Source organism: Oncorhynchus mykiss, chromosome 11 (assembly GCF_057628025.1).
Source record: "Oncorhynchus mykiss isolate SJ-2025 chromosome 11, ASM5762802v1, whole genome shotgun sequence".
NCBI lineage: Eukaryota > Metazoa > Chordata > Actinopteri > Salmoniformes > Salmonidae > Oncorhynchus > Oncorhynchus mykiss.
The window spans coordinates 35,496,925-35,514,957 of record NC_143032.1 but is presented as its reverse complement, the minus strand read 5'-3'; the positions used below and the strand labels follow the sequence as shown (position 1 = coordinate 35,514,957).

General features: G+C 46.5%; 1 protein-coding gene across 9 annotated transcripts in view; it reads left to right on the top strand.

Annotated features, from left to right (window-relative positions):
- LOC110535617 (voltage-dependent L-type calcium channel subunit beta-1) overlaps positions 1-18,033 on the top strand; it is a 128,750-nt gene that overhangs the window by 19,157 nt on the left and 91,560 nt on the right. For 2 of the 9 annotated variants that reach the window (XM_090189948.1, XM_036935352.2), the window contains exon 1: positions 3,372-3,519. The exons of 5 other annotated variants lie outside the window; for them this stretch is intronic. In XM_090189948.1, coding sequence (XP_090046074.1) covers positions 3,472-3,519 — 48 coding nt within the window. In that variant the 5' untranslated portion in view covers positions 3,372-3,471. Of the gene's footprint in view, positions 1-2,521; positions 3,520-18,033 lie in introns of those variants that run through there. 2 more of the 9 variants (XM_090189954.1, XM_090189950.1) reach the window with 2 other exon arrangements.

Below are 18,033 nucleotides of genomic sequence, written 5' to 3'. Positions count from 1 at the left end.
GACTCCAACACCATCATTAAGTTTGCTGACGACACAACGATGAGACAGTCTATAGGGAGGAGGTCAGAGACCTGGCCGTGTGGTGCCAGGATAACAGCCTCTCCCTCAATGTGAGCACGACAAAGGAGCTGATTGTGGACTACAGGAAAAGGAGGGCCGAACAGACCCCCATTAACATCAATGGGGCTGTAGTGGAGTGGATCGAGAGTTTCAAGTTCCTTGGTGTCCACATCACCAACAAACTATCATGGTCCAAACACACCAAGACAGTCGTGAAGAAAAAAATTGTTATGGGTCCCCAGATCCTCAAAAAGTTCTACAGCTGCACCATCTAGAGCATCCTGACCGGTTACATCCCCACTTGGTATGGTAACTGCTCGGCATCTGACCATAAGCCACTACAGAGGGTAGTGTGTACAGCCCAGTACATCACTGGGGCCAAGCTTCCTGCCATCCAGGACATATATACTATCTGGTGCCAAAGAAAATTGTCAAAGACTGCTGTCACCCAAGTCATAGACTGTTCTCTATGCTAGCTGTACCGGAGCGCCAAGTCAAGGTGCAAAAGGCTCCTTAACAGCTTCTTCGCCCAAGCAAAAATACTGCTGAACAATTTATCAAATGGTCACCCGGACTATTTACATTGACTCCAAGCAGGCTGTCATGTGCCTTTTATTGAGGAGTGGCTTCCGTCATACTACTCTACCATAAAGGCCTGATTGGTGGAGTGCTTCAGAGATGGTTGTCCTCCAGGAAGATTCTTTAGGAACTCTAACACTCTGTCAGTGACCATCGGGTTCTTGGTCACCTCCCTGACCAAGTCCCTTCTCCCCCGATTGCTCAGTTTCACCAGACAGCCAGCTCTAGGAAGCGTCTTGGTGGTTCCAAACTTCTTTCATTCTTAGGGATCTTTAATGCTGCAGAAATGTTTTGGTACCCTTCGCCAAATCTGTGCTCGACACAGTCTTGTCTCGGAGCTCTGTGGACAATTCCTTCGAACTCATGGCTTTTGCTCTGACATGCACTGTCAACTGGGAGACCTTATATAGACAGGTGTGTGCCTTACCAAATCATGTCCAATCAATTGAATTTACCACAGGTAAAGGATGATCAAAGGATGATCAATGAAAACAGATGCACTTGAGCTCAATTTTGAGTCTGAGTACTTATGTAAATAATGTATTTCTGTTTTTTGTATTATTATAATTTTTCAAAACTGTTTTGCTTTGCCATTTTGGGGTGTTTTGTGTAGATTGCTTAGGAATGTATTTTATTTCATCCATTTTAGAATGATGTGGTAACGTAACAAAATGTGGAAAAAGTAAAGGGGTCTGAATACTTTCCGAAGTCACTGTATATTAGCAGCAGCAGTGGAGGAGAGGAGAGAGAGACACCATCAGTGGCGGCCCTTGCCCCATGGAGCGGTGTAGGGGACACCCGTGTTTACCGCTGTCTGTTGTAGTCACAGCACAGCAGATGCCGCTTTATCAGTGTCATCTCTGCATAATATTAATACATTAGCCGGAATCAAACAAAGAGCAACATTGTGCTATAAGGACGGCAGACACTGAAGACACTTGTTGACATTTTGCTGCATTGTTCGGCGCTAAGCATGTTGCTGCACCCGCTATAACATCTGCTAAACTGTGTACGCGGCCAGTAAACTTTGATTTGATTTGAAGTGACTCCCTGGCAGGAGGAATAAAAACACTGCGGTTCCTGTAGAATGAAGAGAGTCTGAAGAAATGCTGCTGCTTACTGAAAGTGTGTGACGCTAACAGCACAGCTCTCCCCTGGAGGCAGAGTGAATGTACTCATTAATACCGGCCTTTAAGACACCGAAAGGGAGAGGATTCCCATCAATGGGAGAGAGAGAGGGAGAGAAAGTAAAAGAGATGGTGAGCGGTAGAGAGAGAGGGAACAAGAATGAGGGAGAGACGGATAGTAGAGGGAGTGAGAAATAAAGAAATAAAGTTGGGGTGTGCCGTCAGGGTTGATGGAGGCAGAGGGAGAGAACGTGAGGGTAAAGCTAATGTTATAAGCTGGTAGTGCCGGTGGCCAATTGAAATTCATTCTGTGTGTGTCTTCAATGCAGGGAGGCGACAATGGTAAAGATAGGGGGAAACGCACAGCAACAGTCTCTCTCTCTCTCTCCTTCCCTATCCCTCTGTTATGCCCCCTTTCCTCTCTAAGCTTCTCTCTCCGTCTCCTTCGCTATCTTTCTGTTATGCCCCTCTCCTCTCGGGGGAAGGGTAGGTTGAGCAAGTGGGGGGGGGGTGGTAAGGAGATGGAAGGCTTGATCACAGCAGAGACACAGCAGTGAGTATATAAGGTCTGGACTTAATCATCTGTTAGGCGGAGTGCACTGGGCAGGGTAAGGAAAGAGGAGGGGGGGGGGGGGGGGGGGGGGGCGATGAAGCCAGCGTTCCACTCAGTTCTCAGACATGACTGAGCCAGAGAATCTGTGACTGCTCTCTGCACCAGAGGGAGAGAGTAAGAGAGAGAGAGTCCTGCTACTGCTGCTGCTCTCTGCACCAGACAAACAGACACAACAAGACACACCGTCTCTGTTTTCCCCAGCCAGCCCAGCAGCCAGCTCTCTGTCTGAGCCTCTGCCCTGACCACTGCCCTGTAGAACTCTCCCTGCCAGCAAAACACGTTCTACAGAAGAGAGAGAAAGAAGAAGAAGAAGAGAGAAAAAAGCCCTGTTGACTTTCCTGTCCACCCATCTGACTGAACCCAAGGTGGCAGAGAGGGAGAAGTGGCGAAGGCGGCGCCCCCCATCAGGAAGAACAGCGGTCAATAAAGGACACCGGTAGCTCCACCTCCGCGTCTGAGTCAGAACCCATGTCTGCACCGCGTGTCCCCCAGGAGCCTCTACAGGACATTGTCACAGCACACACACCAGAACCAAGGGAGCCAGCCAGCCACAGCAGGGAGCTGAAAAGCAGCAGCACTGCAGAGGATTTGGTTAAAGCTAGATAGAGGAGCAACCCTGGGGTGCTGAAGAGAATAAGGATTTAAGGTGGGGTAACTGGCAGTGCTGCAACAGACCTGTGCCTCACTCAGAGGCACTCTACTCTCTTTGCCTCTCTGCTGTGCTGTGGGACATGTGGGCGGGCTGGAGGCTAAGGAGGCACAGGGTCGAATTCACCGTGGAAACTGCCCTGCCGAGAGTTAGATAGTGCTTGGGTCTGTCTGTGAGGATCTAAGTGCACGTGTGGAAGGGGAGGAGGGGGGCTCGGCGTGGATACGACAGTCTCCTCTGCTCTCTATTGCTACTCCGTCCCTCTGTCTCCTTCCTTCGTACCTCTCTCTCTCTCTCTCTCCACCTCCGCCCCTCCTCTCCTCTCCTGCTCCCCCCTGCGGGCAGAGTGTAAAGCCATGGACCGAGGCTGAGTGGATGCTGCTGCCTGACACAGTGTTTGTGAGGCGGCTGCCGTCCATTCCTGAACCCCCCTGGTTCCCTTCATGCCGTGCTGTGGGCTGGGCCATCGCCGGAGAGCACAGCTTCCATACGTGAGTCTGCTGCCTAATTCTCTCAATTTAGGACAGAGACAGAGAGGGAACACCGGAGGCATACTGCGTACTGCATGAGTCTTAGTAATGCTCTGCTGTTGTCAACAACAAATACACTGAGGAAACGGTTCATGTAATGACGCTTTCTAGGAATACCTGTAGCTCGTTCAAAAGTCATGTGTATGTGCGCATGCGTGTGTGTACATGCAGGCACATGCACATGTTTTCGGAGTGTATGTATGTACATGTTTGCCTGAAAGTGTAAACACATACACGCGCACGCACGCACGCACGCACGCACACACACACACACACACACACCTGTTTATCTGCAACCTTGCAGATTTCTCTGCACCCTGTCTAACTGAGACTACACACGGTCTTACTGAGACCATTTTTTTTCTCTATCGACTCTCAGCAGACCGGCAGCTCTCTCTACAGAACTCCGCCGTTTGGCATCATGTGCGCCCAGCCAGCAAACCACACTAAGAGGCAGTCGATTGATTTATCCCATGTTTATATGGGGACGGACGGACGGAGAGAGATTAGGATGCAGTCAGTGGGTGGCTGAGAGCGATGTCCACATGGCTCATGCTTGGCTGACGGCAGAGTTTTTAATGGGCTTTACTCCGTTTATTTCATCTCTCTTCTTTGTGTGTGAGCGTCTGGGCTGTAATGCTGTCTAACAGATAGAATGAGTTTAAGGGGGGACAGGCTTTTCATTTGTACATCAGCCTAATGGAGCAAACATTCAAGGGTTCCTCCTCCCTGGCATTTAAGGGGGGGAATGGCAGGGCAGCGGCAGACTTGGTCAACATGAGACGAGGTGCTTCTGAAAATTTGAAATATCTGCCATTTGTGTTGCTTTTTCCCCAAAATTTGACTTTGGGCTGGTTCAGGTCTCTAACAGTGTCTGATTGTCTTGGTATGAGTGTTTGGGTGGACTCATGCCCAGTTATAGACAGGATAAATAGAAGTATCTTGGCTCTGCACAGTATACTCTGACATAGTAGCAACTGTTTTTGCCACACACACACACACACACACACACACACACACACACACACACACACACACACACACACACACACACACACACACACACAAACAATCTATAACAAAATGACTGCATAGACAAGAGATAATCGTTTTATTGCATGACTACTGTCACCACTAGATGCCCCTATAGCACCTTTCAGATTAGATGATTTATACACACACACACACACACACACACACACACACACACACACACACACACACATTTTACACATGCACCTAGTACCGCAGCTTTTATGTTACTATAATCAACTCATGATGCAATAGTGCAGTAGTGACATTTCATTGGGTTCACCTTTGTATGAATAATGATGTCATTCCAGATCTCAGACAGAGCTTGGATGTTAATGTGAATAGAATGCTCTTAGAATTGGTCTATAGTATGTCATTCCATTAGGATGATTTCACTGGTCCAAATCAGAGCCAACCAGTGCTTACAGTAGGCTACATACATACAGTGTTCGTCCCAAAATACACCCTATTCCCTATTTAGTATAGTTAAGTCACTATATGGGGAATAGGGTATAATTTAGGACAAAGCCATACAGGTTCTACATTAATTTATATGGACAAATTACTCCAGTCCAATCAGCATACAACACATGCAATGTGCTCCCAGTACAGCTGTTATATCAGACAATTTAAGTCTTTTTGCTGGCATAATGGTTGTATATTATCCACTGCAACGACAACAAAATCCTCATTACCGCTCTTCCTCAATGGTCTCTGTCTAAGTCAATTTGACCATGTCTGAGCGGCATGCACACTCATGCTGCTGTGGTCTGGATTAACATTTACAAAGAGTGGATTTTAATCTGAGTGATGAGTGGATTAGTGCAGGGCTGCAGGCAGGATTTAGGCTTACTGCTCCTGTACAGCTGGAGAGATGGCTGTTGTCCTACTCCGTACTTTGCAGGATGCTCTGAGCAGAGGCCAAGAACTCTCTCTGTGTGTGGGATGCTTTTAAAAATGCAAAAGGCATTCCTTGTGGAAGGGTGAAACTAATAAAGAATGTAATGATTTAATTTGTGTATTCACCGAGTGTACAAAACATTAAATCAAATCAAATCAGTGAAGGAGAACCTGCAGGTTTTGTTAGTGGGCCGTGTCAGTGGCACTGTATTGTCCTCAAAGCGAGCAAAGAAGTTGTTTAGTTTGTCTGGGAGCAAGACATCGTGGTCCGCGACGGGGCTGGTTTTTCTTTTGTAGTCTGTGATTGACTGTAGACCCTGCCACATACCTCTCGTGTCTGAGCCGTTGAATTGTGACTCTACTTTGTCTCTATACTGACGCTTAGCTTGTTTGATTGCCTTTTGGAGGGAATAGCTACACTGTTTGTATTCGGTCATGTTTCCGGTCACCTTGCCCTGATTAAAAGCAGTGGTTCGCGCTTTCAGTTTTGCACGAATGCTGCCATCAATCCACGGTTTCTGGTTGGGGAAAGTTTTAATAGACGCTGTGGGTACAACATCGCCGAAGCACTTGCTAATAAACTCGCTCACCGAATCAGCGTATTCATCAATGTTGTTGTTCGACGCTATGCGGAACATATCCCAGTCCACGTGATCGAAGCAATCTTGAAGCGTGGAATCCGATTTTTTGGACCAGCGTTGAACAGACCTGAGCACGGGTGTTTCCTGTTTTAGTAGTCAGCTTTTCCGAAAGGAGGGCGGGGGAGGGCCTTATATGCATCGCTGAAGTTAGAATAACAATATTAGGGAGCCTTGTTTTCAGATTAGCCTTGTTAAAATCCCCAGCTACAATGAAAGCAGCCTCAGTATATGTGGTTTCCCGTTTACATAGAGTCCAATGAAGTTCGTTCAGGGCCGCCGATGTGTCTGCTTGGGGCGGAATATACACAACTGGGATTATGATCGAAGAGAATAATCACAGTCGTGTATATTCTCCCCCAAGAACACCAAGAGCCATACCCCGTTCAAAGGCACTTACATCTTTTGTCTTGCCCGTTCACCCTCTGAATGGCACACAAACACAATCCATGTCTCAATTGTCTCAAGGCTTAAACATCCACTGATTTGAAGTGGATTTAACAAGTGACATCAAAAAGGGATCATAGCGTTCACCTGGATTTACCAGATCAGTCTATGTCATGGAAAGAGCTGGTGTTGCTAATGTTTTGTACATTCTGTGTACACTATGGCCAAAAGTATGAAGTATATGGTGCATATGGTGTGGTAAGAGCCCAAGCACGTTCATGTGAGTCTATCTGCTTTTGAACTCCGAGACGGCTTCCTTCCGTGACACACCACTCTTTCTATGACACTCCTCTCACATGTTTCCAGTATGGAGGCCCAAACCGCTGTTTTACGTCGGAAATGGGGCGGAACACAATTCCGCTCGCGATGGAATTTAGAGCACGGAGGGAGACCTTGCTGAATGGGACTCGTTCTGACTCTGACACGCAGCAGACTAAAGGGCCATGGCAGTCTCAGACACTGCACGGAAACTGGGCTAATTGAAGACAGCAGGCCCAGCCTAACTGTTTTGTTCACTCTTACTGGTTCCCATCGTGCAACGGGACTGGAGAGTAGTACATTTGTAGCCTGTATAAGAGCTTAGCAGCACATTCAGCGTAGCAGTAGTCTTGGTTCTGGTCTTTTTTTAGCTAGAATTAAACTCCTTACCACTCCTGTCGTTTGCCAAAGACATTGGCCTTTTGTCAATCTCCACGTTCAATATGCAGGCAGATTCACGGCGCAGTTGCACCGTAAATCAACGTCATGGAACGTAAATGGAACATGAGGTGTGTGCAAATCTGTCGCAATCTAGAATGATCATTTTAAGAACAACAATAAGCAATACCGTTACGGCCTGCTGCAGCCATTCCCTTGTGAGAAGGCAGTGTCAACGTAAGATCATGTTGATCAAAGTGGCAAGAGAGGACTGTAGATGAGAGAAAGATAAATAATGACACAGAAGGTATTAGGCTACAAGATTCAATAGAGATAGGTTTGTTTCACTTGCATACCGTTAATCAGTTGCTTACATTTCTGAAATGTTGAAATGCTCATTTCAGTTATATTATTTGTCCATCCTACCTTGGAGTCCAGACAGAGTCCAGACAGGCTACTTTAGGATACTTTCAGAATGGACATTCGTTTTCCCAATCTGCCCACTGTAATTCTACATTATTTTCATTCAATTGAGTCTATGACGGAAACAAAGTGGTTTTTATTCTAGGCACAAAGATAATTTGACATCATGTCTAGATGATAAAAGGCTACACTGATCACTCAGGCTTCGCTGCCAATTGTATAGATGTCCACATAGGCCTAATATTTAAATTGAGGAAATGTGCTCATAATCATTATTTTTCAATCCATAGTTGATGCCTCTCCTAATGAAAAGGCCATCACGCTGTGAGCTACTGGACAGTTGATGCCCCTCCTAATGAAAATACCACCCTGCTGTGAGCTGCTGGACAGTTGACGCCCCTCCTAATGAAAAGGCCATCTTGCTGTGAGCTGCTGGACAGTTGACGCCCCTCCTAATGAAAAGACCATCCTGCTGTGAGCTGCTGGACAGTTGACGCCCCTCCTAATGAAAAGACCATCCTGCTGTGAGCTGCTGGACAGCACACTTGCATTTGATATGTGTTTATGGATGAGAACGTGAAGTAGCCATTTCCCAAAAGGAGCTCAGAGGGGAATCGTTGATTGCCTGCTTTGCAATCTGTTCCCTATGTCAACAGCCAGGGTTTCATTAAATAGGCCTAGACAGTAGTCACTATACTTTTTGTATTTCATTTATTTTATTAAATTGACACATTTAGCCATGTTCAACTTCAATTCATTGGCACAAAACATTCATCAGAAATGTTGTTTTATTTCTGGCTTGCATAGCATAGGTACAGTTGGTCACCTAAATTCACTGTAGTAGGCTGGGCCTAATATATTGGCTAGCATACAAATGGTGAATTAATAGCCCAACCTAATGAATTAATTAACTTCTAACTTACACATATGTCTTCTCTGTTTCCTAATTGTGCAATTCATCCATCTCCCCTGGCATCTACACTGGCCCCCCTTTTCCATCCACTGTGTATTCCCTTTTATAGCTCTTGAACCAGTAGCCTAACCCAATGCGTGTCCCAGAAGTAGCAATAAGCTATAATTTGGTCACTTATTTTGAACAATCCAAAATATATATATTTGTGATCAAATTTGCTGGTGGTAAAATGCAATAAACGGGAATACTCTTTTCTCCTTGCGTCTAATGTTTATGTTTACAATGGCATGTATTATGTCAGAATGCCCAGTGTTTCCTGACAGTCTCATTTGCATAAACATTGTCATTGGACGATAGCGCTGAGGGATATTGAATCAGGAATCAAATCTCCTCGAGCTCATTCATGATAGAATGTTAATATTTGAAGATTGCCGATTGGCCAGCCTCTTTGGCAAATGACAGGAGTGGCAAGGAGTGGAATGTAATAGCTGAACAGAGACGGCAACCAAGCCAGCGTAGCAGCAACAGAGTAGAAACTGTTTCCTGGACACAGGTTAAGCCTAGTCCTGGACTAAGGGAGCATTTAAAATCAAATCAAATTGTATTGGTCACATACACATGGTTAGCAGATGTTTTTGCGAGTGCAGTGAAATGCTTGTGCTTCTAGTTCCGACAGTGCTGCAGTATCTGACATGTAATCGAACAACTCCACAACAACTACCTAATACACACAAATCTAAGTAAAGGAATGGAATGAGAATATATACAAATAAATAAATGGATGAGCATTGACAGAGCGGCGTAGGCAAGATGCAATGGATGGTATAAAATACAGTATATAGATATGAGATGAGTAATATAAACATTATTAAAGTGGCATTATTAAAGTGACTAGTGATCCATTTATTAAAGTGGCCAATGATTTCAATTCTGTATGTAGGCAGCAGCCTCTCTGTGTTAGTGATGGCTGTTTAACAGTCTGATGGCCTTGATATAGAAGCTGTTTTTCAGTCTCTTGGTCCCAGCTTTGATGCACCTTTACTGACCTCACCTTCTGGATGATAGCGGGGTGAACAGGCAGTGGCTCGGGTGGTTACAACAACCACCCGAGCCACTGCCTTGATGATCTTTTTGGCCTTCCTGTGCCATCGGGTGCTGTAGGTCTCCTGGAGGGCAGGTAGTTTGCCCCCGGTAATGCGTTGTGCAGCACCACCCTCTGGAGAGCCTTGTGGTTGTGGGCGGTGCAGTTGCCGTACCAGGCGGTGATACAGCCCGACAGGATGCTCTCAATTGTGCATCTGTAAAAGTTTGGGAGGGTTTTAGGGGACATTCCATTGAAAGTGTTTATTATTTCAGGGGCTTAATCTGTGTCTAGGTAACCTCCCCTTACTTTCTAATGGGAAGTGTGGGATTTTGATACTGTAGGTTGTTAGATGTGTGTGCTTGTGCTTTTAAAGGGTTGCTGAACATCCTGATTTGCCTCGTTTTTGGATTTGGTTCATTAAGAAATGCTGGTGGCCATGACTGAATTCTAACGTGAGTTGGTTTTGTGTGTTTGTTTCTTAAGAGTTAGCCAAATTCTTTCGCCAATTAGCTTCAACTGGCTGATGTGCTACCGTAGCAAAATTGGTCTGACTTTGGATAGCCTTTCTCCGTGGCTAGTTAGGGACCGTCAATATATTACACAGTGTAAATGAGACAGAGCATTTAAAAAAATAATACATTTTTACCTGAAACTGTAGTTAAATTAATGAATGCTAGCGGTGAGCTAATCTCCCCTGGTGAGTGTGTGGCCAGGAATTCCCATTTTTTCAGGCTATGGGATCAGAACCGGAACATTGGGCACTTTGTCTGGAGCTGTGGACACTTTGTCTGGAGCTGGGCTTCCTTGGCAGTGGATGTGCGTTCCTCCACTTTTCCAGAGTGTAGTAGGGACTCCTAACGGAATGTCTTAGTTTCACCGTTTTTACAGGTTTTTTACATAATCTATCATCTCACCCTCAGACTAGTGGAAACTGTGATATGTCTGTAGAGGCCTTGTGTATGTAACATACCTCACAGAGTGGGTGTGAGTGTGATGTGGACAGATCCTGGATCAGTGGGATCTGTCTGTAGGTGCTGCTTTGTAAATAGCCCTACTACAGGCCTGGTTCGTATACATTAGAGGACTAATTCAGGTAGGCCTCTCCCCATTTTGGCTTGCTTCTGTTTGGTTCCTAATTAATACAACCCTGGAAACAGTGAAGTAATGATGATGGCGAAGTGGCACCACTCTCCTTTGGCTCGGCTTTTACGAGATTGATGCTGAACATGTAAACCGTAATAGTGTCTGGTGGTGTCTGGTTAGGCTCTTCTCAAAATACAGCTTCCCTCTCTTTCCTATATCTGTCACGCCCTGATCTGTTTCACCTGTCCTTGTGATTGTTTCCACCTCCTCCAGGTGTCGCTTATTTTCCCCAGTGTATTTATCCCTGTGTTTCCTGTCTCTTTGTGCCAGTTTGTTTCAAATGTTTCTCCTTTCTCTAGTCCTCCCGGTTTTTACCCTTCCCTGTTTCTGGACTTTGTACCCGCCTGCCTGACCGTTCTGCCTGCCTTGACCACGAGCCTATCTGCCACTCTGTACCTCCTGGACTCTGATCTGGTTTTGACCTTTTTGCCTGTCCACGACTCTTGCGTACCATTGGGAGACATCAGGAGTTGCTACAGGGTACTGTGAGGGGCAGGGCATTTTATAGCTATTTATAGCTACCTGCCCTATTAGGAAACACTTGTCTCTAGTGGGTACCAGTACTATGGTGAGTCAGACTAGGAGTTCCTTAATTCCCATCCCCTGCACAACAATCTAAGTCTCTCCGAGTGCTCATTGACTCTGTGGCTGATGAATGTCTTATGGATGCCATGATAGCTTCGGAGCTTGGTGTTCCCGCTCAGCCTCTCTCTGTGCCCATTGATGCTAAGGCACTGGACAGCTGCTCCTATAGTACGGTGCCTGTTAAATTACGGGTTTCTGGTAACCAGTGAGACCACAGTTACTCCTCATTGCGTCTCCCCATGTTGTGTTGGGATTTTCCTGGCTCCAACCCTGTTATTGACTGGACCACAAGCTCCATCCTAGGTTGGAGTCATTTTTGCCATTCAAACTTCCTTTAAGCAGCACAGCCTTCCCCAAGTCGTCCTCCTCAGGATGTTAGCAAGACTGCTGATGTCTCTGCTATTCCTACTGAATACTATGAACTCCTGGAAGTGTTCAGTAAGGCACGTGCTACTTCCCTTCCCCGGCACCCTTATGATTATGTCATTGACCTTCTCCCAGGCACTACACCACCTCGGGGTTGGTTGTATTATCTGTCTGGACCAGAGACCAAAGCTATGGAGGAGTCTCTGGCCACTTGGGCCGTCAATCCTTCTGCATCTCTTGCCGGTGCAGGGTCCTTTCTTTGTGGAGAAGGACAATACCCTGTGCATTGACTACCAGGGACTTAACAATATCATTGTCAAAAATAGTTAACCCCCCCCTACCTCTCCTCTGCGTTTGAACCTCTCCAGGGGGCTACCATGTTTTTCAAGTTGGACCTTCGGAATGCCTACCACCTGGTTCGGATACGCGAGGGATGAGTGGAAGACAGCCTTCAACACAACTAGTGGACATTATGTGTACCAGGTCATGCCATTTGAACTCAGGCTTTGGTCAATGATGTGTTTAGGGACATGCTAAACCGGTTTGTTTTCGTCTACCTGGACGACATCCTGTTTTTTTCCCGATCTGCCCAAGAACATGTACTCCATGTCAGACAGGTCCTTCAGCACCTCCTGGAGAACCAATTGTTTGTGAAAGCTGAGAAGTGAGGTCCACCGCTCTTCTATCACCTTTCTGGGATATGTCATTGCTGAGGGCAATGTTTAGATGGATTCTCAAAGGCCAATCTACCACTGATGTCACATCAACCAACGTGCAGTTGCAACGGTTTCTTGGGTTTGCACCCTGGGGGCCCCCCTCTCGGCACTCACCTCCCCCAAGGTACCGTTCAAATGGTCTCCAGCTGTTGACAAAGCCTTTGTGGACCTGAAGCATCAGTTCACAACAGCACCCATCCTCATCCATCCGGACCCCTCGTGTCAATTTGTGGTGGAAGTGGATGCTTCGAATGTTGCAGTGGGAGCCATCCTCTCCCAGCGATCTGCCCAGAAGCTTCATCCCTGTGCCTTCCTGTCCCATCGTCTCAATCCTGCTGAGAGGAACTACGATGTTGGCAACCGGGAACTGGTGGTGAAGATGGCGTTGGAAGAGTGGAGACACTGGCTGGAAGGAGCAGAACAGCCATTTCTGGTCTGGACCGAACATAACTTAGAATATCTCCGTTCAGCCAAGCGCCTCAAGGCAGGCAAGGTGGGCCCTCCTGTTTACCAGATTCAACTTTACCATTTCCTACCGTCCTGGGTCTAAAAATGTGAAGCCTGATGCTCTCTCCCGCCTATACAGTTCCTCTGCCACACCCTCGACTTCTGAAACGATTCACCCTACCTTATGCCTTGCTGCCACTTTAGATTGGGGTATTGAGAACCTGGCCCAATGCTCCCAACCTGGACCTGAAGGGGGCCCGGCTAACCGGCTGTTTGTCCCTAAACCAGTCCGGTCCTGGAACAGGACACACTAGCCTTCCTTGTTTTTGGTGGCCCACAACGGTCCCTCACGTCTCTGCCTTCATCACTGCATGCACTGTGTGTGCTCAACAAGGCTCCACGGCATGCTCCTTCTGGCCTCCTGCAGCCACTACTGGTTCCTCATCGTCCCTGGTCTCATAGGTCTCTTGATTTTGTCACTGGGCTCCCTCCGTCTGATTGCAACACTGTCATTCTAATGGTAGTCAACCGGTTCTCCAAGTCCACCCATGTCATGCCTCTCCCAAACTACCTCCTGCCAAGGAGACGGCCCAGCTTATGGTGCAGCATGTCTTCCGGATCCATGGACTCCCGGTAGACATGGTGTCCATTCAACATTCTCATCTAAGTTCTGGAAGGCATTCTGCACCCTTATTGGGTCGTCGGTCATCCGGATTCCATCCACAAACTAACGGTCAGTCGGAGTGAGCCAACCAAGACCTGGAGACCGCCTTAAGGTGCCTGGTCTCAACTAACCCCACTACCTGGAGCCATCAACTGGTCTGGGTGGAGTATGCCCAGAACACTCCTCCCTGTTCTGCCATGAGTGCTCCATGGGGTATCAGCCTCCTCTTCCCTGAACAAGAGGTCAGTGTACCCTTGGCCCAGATGTTTGTCCACCGCTGTCGACATACCTGGAGAAGAACCAGGGCGGCTATTTTCAAGACCAACTCCAGGTATTGTTGACAAGCTGACCGTCGCAAGACCCCAGCTCCCGATTGGGCAGAGGGTATGGCTTTCCACTCGATCTGCCTCTTCGGTCCCGCAAGTGATGCGAGCTGTCTCCCCGGTTCATTGGCCCTTTTCCCATCTCAAGAGACCTGAGTTCCACTGCTGTCCATCTTGTGTTACCCCGTACCCTCCGTATTCACCCTACTTTCCATGTGTCTAGGATTAAGCCTGTCTCACTGTCCTTGTCTCCAGTCCTCGTCTTCCCCTGTGTATTTATCTGTTTCTTGTCTCTCTGTGCCAGTTTGTCTTGTATGTTTCCAAGTCAAACAGCATTTTTTTCCCACGTTCTCCTGCTCTTTGCGTTCTCCTTTTTCTAGTCCTCACGGTTTTGACTCTTGCCTGTTCGGGACTTTGTACCCACCTGCCTGACAACGAGCCTGTCTGCCACTCTGTACCTCCTGGACTCTGATCTGGTTTTGACCTTTTTGCCTGTCCACGACCATTCTCTTGCCTACTCCTTTGGATTAATAAACATTGTAAGACTCCAAACATCTGCCTCCTGTGTCTGCATTTGGGTCTCACCTTGTGCCTTGATAATATCATCAACTTATCCTTAAGTTGCTTTTTCTTAGAATTTACTCACTAGTGATTGAGTGCTCGTGGTCATTTATTAATGATGTATACACTGTTGTCATTTCTGAGTTTTGCAGTAGGGTTGTAAAATTCCAGTTATTCCTAAAATGCACCAGGTATTTCAGAAATCCCGATTGGAAGATTCCTGGAATCAGGAGGGAATAAACATGGGAATTCTGAGAAATGTTGCAACTTTGCATGCATCACTGGAGTGGGCGTGAGCGGTCGGCAAACACTTATTTTTAATTAAAGAACTCAGTCCCGCATTAAATTTACTCTTGAAAGTTGTAATAGTCGAATTTGTGTCGTGCATCATCAGTTCTACTTGTCATGTTAGTCATTGCCTACCTTAGAGCTATTTATAGATGTTCCCCAATGCTGGAAGAGGGGCCCTGATTGCAAAAGTTTGGGAACCCCTGTCTCTGACCACTAACACATCAGATTGGCTCACTGCTGTCAGTAGAAAGCATCTGTTTGGAAAAAGAATGCAGCCACTTTTTTGTTGTAGAGTTTGCACTTTCTGACATTTGATTGATCGTAGGCTATTTACCAGAATCATAATCAGTGTTGGGGTAGTGAACTACATTTAGTTCAACTAATTTAACTACATTTTTCAGTAGCTTGGTGGTAGTTGAACTAAATTCAAATCTTGGAACTACACACTACTCTATTTGCACACACAAATAAATATGGGTGAATTACGCACACTTTATTTTCCTGACTCCGACCTGCCTGACTCTCACTGGAAACATTGTTTTTGTGTTTAGGCAAAATTGCATATGACCCCAAAGTGATCTGTCTTGCAATTTGTAGTCTATGGCATTTCAGATTTACATATGATACTTTTCCCTATTAGTAGTTTGGATGTGGTAAACTACTTTTTCAAATGAACTTTAGTTAAGTAAATTATAATTTTTCTTGATGCTATGCTTAACTTCTTCCAGTGTGAAGTAATTGGTTGCTTGGTATGCTATAGCTTCCCCAACACTGATCATAATGACATCCAATGTGGGCTGATAAGCTGTAGAAGAAAGTCATTGCCAGCTAGGGTTGGGTGCATATGAAGAATTGTGCTACTACCAGCGTTTCATAAATTAATACAGTAGGATAGGTGGGATGAAAGTGCAGACAATATACACTGTGTACAAAACATTAGGAACACCTTCCTAATGCGTTGCGCCCCCTTTTGCCCTCCGAACAGCTTTAATTCATCAGGGCATGGACTCTACAAGGTGTCGAAAGCATTCCACACGGGATGCTGGCCCATGTTGACTCCAATGCTTCCCACAGTGGTGTCAAGTTGGCTGGATATCCTTTGGTTGGTGGACCATTCCTGATGCACCTGTGAAAAAGCAGCCTAGCAGTTCTTGGGCACGGCTCATGCTCATTTAATAACGGACACCTCAGACTGATTGAGCATCCACACTAAGTCAAGCGTCACATAAAAAGGGAACAGATGTTTCTTAGTATCCAATTAAAGGTGGGGATGTGGAGGACTCCCTCTCCTCTCCTCCATGCACTGGGAGAGGGTCATTAACCCATATGGATACTTGAGCACAATTAATTAGTGACAGACGTTAGAAATGTATTAGGGCAACATAAAACGTTACATAAAGGCTACCATTAAACCTGAACTCATACGTTTATGGGATGGGGTTTTAAGTGTTTGCTCATGATTATGTACAGTAGGTCTAGGTTCTTTAGAAGGCATTATGGATGGTGTGCGCGTGTGAGAGCGTGCACCTCCACGCGTGTCACTATAGTGGGTAACTTAAGACCCTACGCTATCCAATCTAAATGACCTAACGCAAATCAGCAGTGATAGCTGCAAAACTCTGCGACAATCTCCTCAGTTAATCTGGATTGACATGTTGTATAAACAAATAGACAGACTGCAAAGGGAAAGGGGAAAGAGAGAGGCGGGAGGTTGAGTAAGAGAAATTGTGAGCGTGAAAGAGAAGAGAGGTTTATTGAGTAAGAGAAGGACTGAAAGTGGGATAGAGCGGGGGGGGGGGGGGAGTTAAGAGTCAATAGAGAATTGAGATACCAGATTGTGGTCAGATAGCGGAAGGGAGTGAGTGTAATTGTGTGGATAGAGGATAAGAAAAGGGAAAGACTGAAGTGTTAGGAATGAAAAGAGAAGAGGGAAGACAAAATAACATTTAATTCCCAGTGGTTTACCCTCTCCCCATTAGCTTGTCAGAGTACCTGTCTCTATGTCGGGGTGCCGTAACAACAGGTGCCAGCCTGGCGAGAGCACATCTAATACCCTAGAGAGATGGGGAGGAGGGAGGAAGAGAAAGATTGAGAAAGGAGGAGAGAGAAAATGAGAGAGAGAAGAGATGTGATCGGGGAGCTTCAGCAACACAAGGTAGGATGAGGATCTACTTGAAAGAGAATGAGCGATTACTTCAGAAAGAGGGAAGAAGAAGAAGAAAGATGTAGAGACAGAGAATTGTCAATAGATTTCCATAGTGAGTCAGCAGATCAGGTGTCTCATCCCCAGCGGACGCTCTCTTGACTCTCTCACCCTCTCAGAACTCTGGGAGTAGGGTTGCAAAAATCCAGTAATTTCCCCCAAATTCCCAGGTTTTCCAGAAATTCTGGTTTTAGGATCCCATATTTCCTGGTAAATTCCGGATTTTGGAAAACCTGGGAATTTTGGGAAAGGAATTTTGCAACCCTATCTGGGAGTGTTGCTGATCTCTGATCTGCCTGTCTGAGGAGAACTCCATGAAACCGTCTCCGTTACCAGCAGAATCAGTGTTTTCCTCATAATACTTCCATAAGCCTACCCGCGGAGCCACCAGCAAAGACCTGATCAGCGATTGGACGTTTGCTCCGGCACAGCAGGAGGGCGGGTTTTAAACCTGCATTGCATATTCATAGCCAGTGTAAATACATAATCAGTCCAGGAGGTTACTCAGAACTACCAGAAGGAGAAAGACGAAGAAAAAGTAGAAAAACTTTTTGAAGGAATTATCTACATTTTCTAAGGTCTTGATAATGGCAACAATCGCACCACTTGGAGAGTCAGGAAGGTGTTGACGCCTTGTTTTCTACCTGCACCTCTTTATTTTTTCCTGTGGGTGTGTTTGCGGTACTGAGATTGGATGTGTCCGCCACTCCTAACGGATGTTGGAGTCGTCTAGAACGGACAAGGATTTGGATTTGACAGTTTGCAAAAAACCCATGGCTGAGTCCCACCGTGGCCCCTTGGCCCTTACCCCCGCCCCGCTCTCACCTGCCCACCGAACAGGCACCGACTGTGGGGCTAAGAGTTGCTGAGGAAAGGGTTCCCCTCTCCATCCATGCTGCCAGGCTGCTCCTGTTGCCATGCTCAAACCACCCAAGAATAAAAATGTATCCTGGGTAAGTGGGTTATGTGCAGGAGGTGCTCTGGGATGTAGGGAGTTGCGGAGGGGGGGGGGGGGGGGGGGGGGGGGGGCACCTTACCCATTACTCGTCTCTGTGCTTTGTCTAGGCACTCTTAAAACACAACACATGTACAATCACTTGTTC